Source organism: the organism of the source record quoted next, unplaced genomic scaffold (genome assembly GCF_019419815.1).
Source record: "Pyrus x bretschneideri cultivar Hongxiangsu unplaced genomic scaffold, Pyrus_bretschneideri_v1 Contig13, whole genome shotgun sequence".
In the NCBI taxonomy this organism is placed as follows: Eukaryota; Viridiplantae; Streptophyta; class Magnoliopsida; order Rosales; family Rosaceae; genus Pyrus; species Pyrus x bretschneideri.
The window spans coordinates 4794924-4806706 of record NW_025999424.1 but is presented as its reverse complement, the minus strand read 5'-3'; the positions used below and the strand labels follow the sequence as shown (position 1 = coordinate 4806706).

Here is an 11783-nt window from a genome sequence, read left to right as displayed (position 1 = left end):
TTGTCTCGCACTGTTCATTCGGATCAGTTCCGCCAATATCCTATTGGATTTATCCCATGTAAGTGGAACTAGACATCTCCTGCTCTATCAGACTTTAAACACACGCGCGCACACGCGCACGGCGCACACGCTAGCTAGCAGAAAATAACTCAAATTCTCAGAGCATATGTGAATTCAATATGATTGTGAAAGAAAATTTTGACTTATCAATGAAATGATTTTTTATTTAATAAAAAGAAAATTAGCTGAAATGAAGATTTATTAAGTTTTAATTATAAAATGATTAATCAAATATTGACAAGAAAATTACAATTTGACCCTCAACAATTGAAATTTGTACTTTCACCATTTCAGCAAACATATAACAAAAATCGATTTTTCTAGGCCAAGTGGAACATTTTCACGTATGATGGGAGCAGAAAATTTTTGGTTTTATTTTTTTCATCAGGAAATCATCATTATTATTATTATTTAAAAAAAAAAAGAGTGTAATATTCATTGATGAAATCATTATTAACACTTATGCTTTCTTTAAGTATTTTTGTTTGGTCAATAACAATTATGCTTGATTTCCTGCATCTTGAGCATGCAGTCGGACGACATGATAAGGAAACATCAGAATTTTACCAAGAAGTTATAATAATTCAGGGCCTGGTGAACGCTGGCATGTCAAGTTGCTCAAATATCTATGAATGTAACTCATTTTTCAGATGATTTTATTTTCTCTTTTTTTGTTTTTGTTTTTTATGAATGGCCGACCAATTTTCCTGGTGGTTGATGCCCACATAAATGTTGGTGAAGAGGATGACGTGTCAGACAGATACAAGGGGGCTAAGGGGTGATTTGAAAAATTGAAAAATGGAAATTTATGTGCATGGAATTTGGAATCCTGCAGGAAAAAAATGGGTAGGGTTTTGGGTGGGGGCCTACTGCAACGTGCATTTTCTTTTGGAACCTTGGACCACACCACTCTCTATTTATATCAACCCCTCCCAAGCTTCCCTTCAAAACATAGCAAAGAAGTTTGAAATCTCTGTGTTTCTCCATCTCTTTCTTTGTTGTGTATTAACAATATATACATCTTTATATATATTCGGGCAAATTGAGCAGAAGAAATAAAGAGAGATATGAAGCTTAGCAGTTCAGGCACGGAAGCTGATCAGTCCAGCAAGAAAAATAGGGTTTCGTGCAGAAGGCTTGGAGGGTATCTTCGACAACAGAAAGGAAGGCTCTACATCATTAGGAGATGTGTAGTCATGCTTCTCTGCTGGCATGACTAATTTTCCATTCATCAAGTCTTCAACATTAGTCGTTTATTCAGAGTGTGAATCTCATGTCGGGAAATTATGAGATGATATATGTGCTTAATCCAACTTGAAGCAAATTAGCAACCATTGCTAGCAGCTGCAGTGAAGTTTTCAGCAAACAATTAATCAACTCTCTCCGTCTCTAGATCTCTCTCTCATTATCTGTGCCACCCTTCTCCTTTATGATGATGAGGTGTAAATAGCAATGAGAAATGTTGGTGATGATGAAAATTGTTTTTTCTTTCCTGCAGAGAACGCCTTTCTTTTGGGCATTTGTTCGATAGAAAATCTCTGAACTAATTAATTAGATATTCCCAGCCAATTTTAGAGTATTTTGTCTCCTTTGCGTTTGTGTGCATATTTTACTAGTTTTGGTCGTTTAATTAATTCTTGGGTCATCAATTTAATCAATTAATAAGTATTTCATTGGGTAAAATAAGGGTGAGAAACAGATAAAGTAACCCATAAATTTGGCAAATATTGCTCAAAATTTTTTTGTGGCAAATATCATAGAAAGGGACTATATATATATATATATATATTCTTCAGCCTCTTGTTACATGTTTTCTCTAATTAGAGAAGTGATCTTTTATTCTCTAGTCAGAAAGATAAAATGCAGGGCCAAAGAGGCAGCTATATTCCCGGAAGAAAAGAAAAAAAGCACCCTGTGAATCTGTGATGCAATATCATAGCTGCCTGCCACCACATTGGTGACGAGTGTTGTGTATTTCTGTTTGTTTGAGAGAGTTTTAAATATCTCCAGTTATGTTTATCTTTCTCGTCATAATACATGTTTGTATGCTATTGGTGATAAGTTATATTTTCTTAAGCTTGTAAGGTGTGTTTTTGATTTTATGGTGTTGTCAACTCAGCTTTCAAATGCATATTGAAAAAGTATGGGTGATCACATGCGAGTTGTACCCTATGATTGGACAATTTAAATTCTACTTTGGATTCATCTTCATTTTAAGCAAACCTACTACTGTTCCTTTCTACCACCTCACATAAGTAACTACTAAAATGACTTTATAACACAAACCCTTAATGGCTTTGTTTTTAGTACATAGTCCATCAAATTCCCTACTTCCATGAGAAAATAAAAAGAAACTATACGGGTTATATTCATGCATTCTTTTCATTATTTCAGTTTATTATTATTTTTTTTCCTTTGTTCAATCTAAAAGATATAAGAAAAAGAAAATAAACTATACAGTGCAAATATCACTTGACGTATTTATATATATGGAACTAGGAGCACTGTTGGACAATATTAACATGGGATTTGCCAATTAATAAGAACCTTATCTCTTCTGATTTCAAGGTTAGCCTGGCCTGCAAACATGCATAAGTCCTAGCTAAGGTCGTGACACATACCAAATGAAAGTAAAAGCAACATGAAATTAGGTACGCGTAATGTTCACACATATATCCACCTTACCTAACCACCTAGTGAAGGCTGTTGGCAGCATTTAGCTAAGCCAATATAATGAGTACTGCTCAAGACTTTCTGACTGAAGACTTGATTATATCGATTGGTCCAGCACGGATTGAAATAGAAGCCGGTTCGACAAGAAGTTTTTGAAAACGCAGTGCACCTAGGTAAAATAAGGAACGAGATAAATACAGAGGTTAAACGAGCATCCCACACCCTTTAGCTAAGTGCGGCTCAGAGATTGAGAGAAAAAACTAAGTTGCTTTCAGATCTACACACGTAATGTGGGAGAAAGACACAATTGGTTTATGTATTACTAGTTGATGTGGAGTTGAGTCAAAGTAGAACAAATGTTGTTTATATTATTAGAAGAAAAAGGCCATTATATATAGTAGATTAATATTCTACTAAAAACTTGAAAATTCAAATTGTCTTGTAAATTATGAGTTGTAGTTCGCCAAAAGTATAGTTATGAACTATATATCAAAGTTGTGCCCTAGTCGAATATTGAGAAGGAGATGCGAGATCTCAATTCACATATTGATTCATCTTGATCCGTCAAAAAAAAAAAAAAAGGTGAGATGAGTTGATTTTCTAATGAATAGACATAAATGGGTTACATGTTGAAAAAATCCAGAACCTCATGCAAGTATGAAAATTAACTTAATTAGGAGACATGTTTGGCATACATCATGTATGAAATATCCATCCCAACTAAAATGGAAACAAAACTGTTTAATTAGACAGGAAGAAAGAATCTATCTCTCAGTTTTGATGAAAACTTATATGACATGAGTATATTAACATGTTCTTTATCAATATCACATCATTAACCTACAACGCTACAACGACATGATAAACGCGTTGCACCTATATCTCCTACTCAGTCTCACTGGATTGAAGATATGAAACTGAAAAAAATAATTATGACGCGGGTCTCACTAAATTTATGGCTCCTGCGATTGTATAAGTCACATGCACGTGCAGTATGTGTTATAAACTCAGATAAGCCAGGATCCTACAGTAATTTCATACTGTTTGCGTTTGGTCCCAAAACAAAGGACGGAGGAAAAAATAAAAGTAAAATTATGAGCATGGGAGGGCAAGTGAGAAGATAACTACAAGTCAAGAACTACACAGTAACCACTCTTCTTTTAAATTCTTTTGCGGCCAATCACAATCTGCCACTCACGATCCGGGAAACGACAAAGTGTTGATTGGTCAAATTGGCAGCCTTATCATGCCCACGTGCACCTCCTAGTCCTCAAGCCCCACCTCTGCCTCCTCCACAACTTCTGTCGGAATCTTTTTCAATCCGAGCAAACGACTTGCTTCTTACGTTCATACTTAAAAGTTTTCAGTTCTGGTTTTGTTTGTGCCATCTTCATATTTTTAGTTTTTATATAATTTTTTAATTTTTGATCATTAGATCGAATGTATTAAAAAAATTAATCGTAAAATATTAACAAGAGTTTGTGGAGTTAAAAATGAGAGTAGGATATATATAATAGAGTTTTCTTAAATATAAAAAATTGAAAAACAAGAAAAAAATACATAAATGAACCAAAATATGCTGGAAATCGGATGAGCCTTGTGTTTAAAGAATTGCCTCTGTCTAATTGATAATAGAAGCCCCTCTTCTATTAGTGCTCCTACGTACATATTGGTATATTGTGACTAGAGTAAATTGTAGCAATAATCCCTTAACTTTAATTCAATTGGAGCAATGGTTCCTCAACTAAAAATCTATTATCATTGGTCCTTCAACTCATCAAAACGTGCAGCTATGGTCCCTCAACTAAAAGTCTATTACCATTGGCTGCTCAATTCTAATCCATTTGGAGAAATGGTCCCTCAACTTTAATCCAATTGAGAAATTGTCCATCAACTTTAACCCAATTGTAGCAATGGTTCTTCCAATATAACTCATTTTGACAAAATTCTAATGAAGTTGACAAAAAGAACCATGGTTACACGTTTTGATGAGTTGAGGGACCCCAATTGTAGCAATAGTCATTCCAACATAATTCATTTTGACAAAATTATGACAAAGATGACGAAAAGGACCATAGTTACACATTTTGATGAGTTGAGGGACCACTAGTATGTAATGGATTTTTAGTTGAGGGATCATTGTTCCAATTTGATTAAAGTTGATGATAGACCATTGCTACAATTTACTCTTGTGACTAGGGCCCAATGGCATAATCTATCATGATTAATGGTACCGTTTGGTACGTGGGACAGGATGGAATAGAGTGGGACAAGGCGTTCCGTCCCACGTTTGGTGCGCCTAAAACGGGTGGAACGAGCTGTTCCACGGGACGAGTTTTGGGTGAATTTTCGTTCCACCTCACCCCCCCGGAACGACTCGTTCCACATCCGTGGAACACAAAATTATAACCTCTCCGTGTCCTTCTTCTTCCTCCTTGTTTCCATCCGAGGGCATCTTTGCTCCCGCTCCGTTCCGTTCCGTCCTGTCCCGTCCCGTTCCGTTTCGTCCCGTCCCATCTGCATACCAAACGATACCAATGTGTCTAGAGCTTTAGGGTTGCAGGCCTGAAGAACGTATATGCTGACCAAATATAGCTGCGTAGAGACCAGAAATTAAAATCCTTGATGTGTGGAATTTGAAACCTAAACCCTAAATCTCTGTCATTAATACTTTGCAAGGATCTTAATTTCTGGTTAAAAAGGTTAGAAGAAAGCACATTTGATGCACAACCTTGTCCTGCCCGCAGTATTCCATTTACATATTCCCTAACGAAGGATCACATATATAACGAACACTTCGAGGAGTTCAGAAAATTAAGCCAATGCCTGCCTGCACAAATACTATAAATTAGATCGATGAGAAAACTATAAGAATCATTTTCAACTTACAAGTACATATATGTTACTCATATTCGAAAGCTTTTCACACATGCATGCAATTTTTCTGTCGTCCATGCATATCAACATATGCACCCTTATAGCAGAACTGTCAAGTAAGCTCAGTTTTAATAAAGTTCAAGTTACAAGAAATCCAGCATTTCACTACTGTACAGACTATCTGATATATATCCCTCTGCTTAAAGTACGTTGGAAGATTGGTTTATTTAGTACAAAGGAACATTTCTATAAGTATAGGACGAGCCTAAAAGATTATGTTTGAGCGGGTCTTTGTTTTTGAACGGGTTCCTATTTAAGCCAACTCGATCATCGTCTAGCCAGTAAAGCAGTCAAGTCTGTTAATCAAGCTGTTAACGACGCATGATTACTAATTAAAAGTCAGAGTGTCGGACTAATCAGTAAATCTCTTTTAGGGACTAATTATAAGATTAGTTTGTATTCCATCAATCTTTACCTATCTCATTTAGTGAACAATATCTTAGTTCCTTAGATGTCTGGTTCAAGTATTAATCAATCTTAATTCTCAACAGAAAAAGCATTAATCTTAACGACTAGATGCTGGGTTGAACAAGCATTTCGACGCTTCAATTAAGCTCCAGAAATCGTGCGCTGCCCCGCTGTTGTAAAAGGAATTGGAGATCAGTGTTTTCCGGGTACAAATTTGACCATTATGATTTTGTCCTGACCATGATCTTCCCTCATTGTGCCCTCCCAACTGTCTTAGGCAGTGATCACTTGATAACCAATACGGTATTACCTCAAACAGAATTTGTTAAGCACCTGACCAGCCATAATGTTAATTCTATGCAAGCAATCCAACACATTAATTTGCACCAAAAAATGGCTTGAAATTTTGGAAGGGACGAATAAAATATCCCATTGTGAATTTCCAATCTCCAGAACTAGAGGAATTGTCAGTATTAGGATGGGGCAATAATCTTCATTAATTTCTGGACGATGTGAAAAGAAATGCCTTTAATATAACATGATTCACGTACCAATCCAAATACAACACTTTGTTCCCCATAAAAAAGTCACAGGCTCCTAGCATCCCCAATGGAATAGGCAAATGAGTATTCAAACTCCTTAATTTTGATGATTCATATAAGCAAAATCAAGCTCTAAGACCATCTCCAACCCTGACCTATAACTTATTTTTCCCCTTCTATTCCATTCCCTCTCCCCCCCCCCCCCCCCCCAAAAAAAAAAAAAAATCCAACCCAATCCAAGCTTAAAATTGGACCTAAAACCTAAAACAAAGCCAGATTTAGCCCAGGATTAGTGGGGCTGGCCCATCATATATGTATATTTTATTTAGTTTGATATTAAACGGTTAAGATCTAATTTGATGAAAGTCAACGGTAAAACAAAAATTTAATTATCCAAATTTAAATCTAACTGCAAAAGTAATTAAAAAAAAATTTTTATGTGTTTCATATTTTTTTCATAGTGTTTAACGAGTTTCATGGTGTCGGTTAATGATGGATAGTCTACATAAATTTTTTTCTTTTAAAAATGTTACTTTAAGAAAAAAAAAATAGCCAATATTCATTCTTTAAAAATCTGAGGCTAAAATTTTAGACCAAAAGGGTTGGAACAGAAAAGCTGTTTCTGAGCTAAAGTCTAAATTTTCTGAGCTAAAAATTTTAGGTTTTAGGCCAAAGGTTGGAGATGATCTAATGGAGTAGTCAATTGAGTAGGCAAATTGCCTACTCCTCCAAAGTAGGCAACATTGCCTACAATACGATGAGTAGGAAATTGGGTCCCACATCTCCTTTTATAGTAAAATACTTTAGCAAAGGAAGGTAACAAAATCAAAATGTAAAAAGTACATCTTATAGATGAAAGAAAACAATAAAACATAATTTTGCCCACTTGGTTTGTCTAATTAGTGACAAATTGTGTTCATGAGGTAATTGAGTAAACAACATGCAATGTCAACATTTATAATACAATTTTGCTTATTTTACAAAGTGGCTTGAACATCTTTGTTAATTTATACAATCGATTATACAAAGTGGCTTTGAACATCTTTGTTAATTCATACGATTTCTAATTAAAAATGCATGATACCTTGTATAATTTAAATTCATGATGATCAAGCTAATTTCTTTTCGCAGAAACCTTTTTCCTGGAAATTTGCTTCTTATTTAAACAAACAGAAACAAAATTTATATACTATATATTAATCTCGGGTGACAATAATAAAATTCTGAAAGTGAACAACGCAATAATTATATATTTCATTAGAATTACCTGATCATCAGAAAGTTATTTGCCCGCCGAACAGGAAATCTGCAGACAGATTTGACAGTAGTGAAACTTGTGGAATGATCGAAGCTCCGTGCTCATCAGAAATGTTTACGTCACACGCTACGTTTTGGCATACAAAAAACGTCTGCGTGCGTAGGTGCGCGCGTGTGAAAGATAAAAGAGGGTTTAGGTTTTGAGTGGCTTATGAGTTTGAGACCTACTTCAAATTTTAGTGTAAAACTCAAATTTCAGGTTCTAAATTTATCCCAACTTGCTCTAACTTTTGGAGTAAATATGAGTTTTAACTCTTGAGGTAAATATGAGTTTTAAACCAAAACTCAATTATGAGGTAAATTTAGCCCAGGATTCCCCAAGTTAGTAGGAATGACCCACCATATATATGTATTTTTTTCTTTTTATATTAAATTCATTCAAAACTCATTTCTGGGGTAAATTTAGCCTAGGATTCCCCAGGTTAGTGGGGTTGGCCCACCAACGGCTAAGATCTAATATAATCAAATCTAACGGTAAAAAAAAGGATCTATCGGTCCAAATTTAAATCCAACAGCTAAAGTAATTAAAAAAAATCTTTTATGTATTTCATTTTTTTTCATAGTGTTTCACGAGTTTCATAGTGTCGGTTATTGATTTTTTAATATTTGTCGGAATCTAAATATTTTTAGGTTAAAATGTTCATAAAATTAAATTAGGATTTAGTCTACATAATTTTTTTCCTTTTAAAAAAGTTACTTTAAGAAAAAAATTATCCTTAATTCATTATTTAATAATCTCGGGTTAAAAATTCAACCCATAAGGGTTGGAGAAGAAAAACTGTTTCTGAATTAAAACCTAAATTTTTTGGGTTAAAAATTTTAAGTTTTAACTCAAGGGTTGGAGATGGTCTGAGAGATTCTGATTTTGTAAATGAAAATGTTAACGTTACGGTTTTATTGCTTAGTGTTATTTACCTTTTTTTTGTCAACTTGTGTTATTTACCTTTAACCATGATGAAAACTTTTAGATAGCTTCTACTTGTTTATTTAAAAAAATTGTCTAACAATAACACAACAAAAATGTTACATTTACCATATTTTTTATATCACATTGTACTGCCTTTATTAGAGAGATGATACAAATGTGATATAAAAATTTGGGTAAGTGTAGCATTACTCACAACACAAAAATTTTATGTAGCTTCTATTAGCTATAATATAGTCATCATTCATGTCATTTAATGATTAAAAGTCTTCACATCATTTTTTTATTAGGACCTTTGAGATGTTATGAAATCTAATGACTAGAAAGGACCGTAAAAATATTTGTAAAAATGTTTGTATATATATATATATATATGTAGATGTGTATGTGTGTGTGTGTGTGTGGTTATTAGGATCCATGACTTATTACATTTTTCATACCACATTTGTACCACCTCTCTAATAAAGAAGGGACCCACATACACATGTGGGTCCCTTCTTTATAAGAGAGATGAGACAATTGTGGTATGAAAAATGTGGTAAAAGTAGTATTTTTGCACACGCTTTTAATACACATTTTGACACCCATTTTGAATGGCTCACTCCACATGTGTAAGTCCATCTTACATTACAGGTCCAAAGCTTAGATAAAGGAGGAGGAGGAGGAATGCGTTAGGTAGTCGATAGCCTAGCACTTTCTTCACGTTGAATCCTTATGATTTATATCCTAAACGAAATTGTGACAGAAGACTTGGTAAAACCAAGCACAATTCGTTCTAGGATTCATACAGTCATCCTCACTTAATGGGATAAGGCTTGGTTGTTGTTGTATTCATGAATCATCCCAAAAAGTTAGAAAATTCAAAATCATTAAGACATTCATTTGTAGTGAAGAAAATAGATGAATACAGTTCTACAAAGAAATAGTAAATTTAATCCAATGATCATATGATTCCGGATTTAGGTATTTTTTTATAGACATGATTTTGAACGTAAGAAATAAAAGATAGTCAGTTCGATCATTGAAATACATAACAAAGTAGAGTCCCACAAAATCATATATCAAAATGTGTGTATATATATCCACCTTGAGGTTGCCCTTATGTCAAATTGGGTGAAAGAAAATGAAAATCTTCACTATTTTGCCTTTTCTTTATCAATTATTTTTAATAAGGATTTATTCTGAATTACAAGAAACAAAAGAAAAATTCAAATTTGAGTGGACGAGATTTGAAACCTTGTTCAAATCAATTAACTCACATTTAACAGTTGGTTCATAATTATAGCAGAAGACGTATCTAGCTACATACACTTTTACCAATCTATTTTAAGTTTTGACTATACAGCTACTAGCTAAGCTATGTATAGCCAATGGTAAGTTGATTTAACCTTAACCAATGTCAATATACAATATTCTTGACATGGCACATAACCCTACTAGTTAATATGAAAAGACCATACACCTAACTAAATAGAGTAGTTTTACGGAGGTTTCAATTATTTGAGGTTTGAACGATTAAGTACTTTAGAAAAGATCGGTTGTTGGATACCTACGTACTAGCAAGATAAAAAGTGTTTAAATTAATTTGTATCACTTAGTACTATGGTCTAGTGATATTTCTCTTCATTTAGAAGTGAGAGGTCTTAGATTTGAATCTCGTGGATGGTGAATTTAATACCAAATTAGGCTGGCATTATATGGTTTTGCCGAACTCTCCATTCTCTTAGTGTAAAAATATCGTTGTACTAAAAAAATAAAATTGTAGATTTTTCGGCTAAGAATGTTTGAGGACATTAATTTTCATATAATACCATCAAGAAAGAGGGAAGGTAATTTTAGTATAAATGCTAATTTTTGATGACCCATTCTCATTTTCAACTACTCTTCCTGGATTTGAATTTCAATTTAGAATATGACCAATGATATTTCTGATTTTAATGCAAGTCACCCTCTACCATGGTGGTAGAGAGGAGTGTTGTCTTTACACCACTATGTATGTTTAAACTCCGTCAACTCCCTATAATCTAACAAATGTATCATTTGACAAAAAAAAAAAAAAATCTACTACGTATTTCTGATTTTAATAGTCATGTTATAGATTTATTTTAGCCAAATAAATAAATCAACAGTATATCAAGGTGTTTTTTTTTTTTTTCTTTTTTTTAATTTTACTAGTATTAGGTGGAGGAGAGAAGTCCGAAACTATTACAATAATTTTGGAGAAAAGAAGTTTCTAACCCGGGACGCATGGTGTAATTTAAACCCAACACCATATCTAAAATGATATTGGAACATGCAACTATATCAATTTATTATGAAAAAATGACCTAATCACGGGAAAAAATAAAACATGCATATGTGGTTGGTCATGGCAGATATAGCTACCTTTTAAGTTTGCCCTAACCAAGCTAGCTACGGTTTATAAAAAGGGTAATGTTAGGTAGATTAAAATTTTAAACTAAATTCGCAAACCAAATGATGAGTCATCAATAGAAAATGAGTACGTTAATCAACACTTAGTAATAATTCAATTATTAATAACCATATTATTTAGTTTACAAAATTTGATTTAAAAATTTGATCTCTTCATTATTACTCTTGTTCCCTTACATATAATTACATAAACCCTAGTGTTATAATTGTAATAGAAAAGGACATCCCTTACATATAATCACAGAAACCCTAGTGTTATAATTGTAATGGAAAGGGACATCATGCAATACGCATGACTGAACACTGACGATGCTTGTACCATTGTCAATACATGAACATTCGAAGCGGAATTGAAGAGGAAATGATCCACACTATTATTTGGCGTGAACAAGGTCGGTCTCTGTCTATCTCTCTGTAGGACAAAGCGAAAGAAGTGGAAGTAGGATTCTCTCCTCTTTTTTTCCCCCTCTCCTTCCTTCCTCTCCTAT

The 11783-nt window shown here is 33.8% G+C and overlaps 1 protein-coding gene across 1 annotated transcript; it reads left to right on the top strand.

Annotated features, from left to right (window-relative positions):
- The first annotated feature begins 992 nt into the window (after window positions 1-992).
- On the top strand, window positions 993-1639 carry LOC103940822 (small polypeptide DEVIL 3). The gene has a single exon (XM_009351003.3). The coding sequence runs from the start codon at window positions 1128-1130 to the stop codon at window positions 1278-1280; it is 153 nt and encodes a 50-aa protein (XP_009349278.2). The 5' UTR covers window positions 993-1127; the 3' UTR covers window positions 1281-1639.
- The last annotated feature ends 10144 nt before the right edge of the window (window positions 1640-11783 follow it).

Coding starts and splice junctions, on each gene's coding strand:
- LOC103940822 (XM_009351003.3), top strand. CDS start 1,128: ATGAAGCTTAGCAGTTCAGGCACGGAAGCTGATCAGTCCAGCAAGAAA.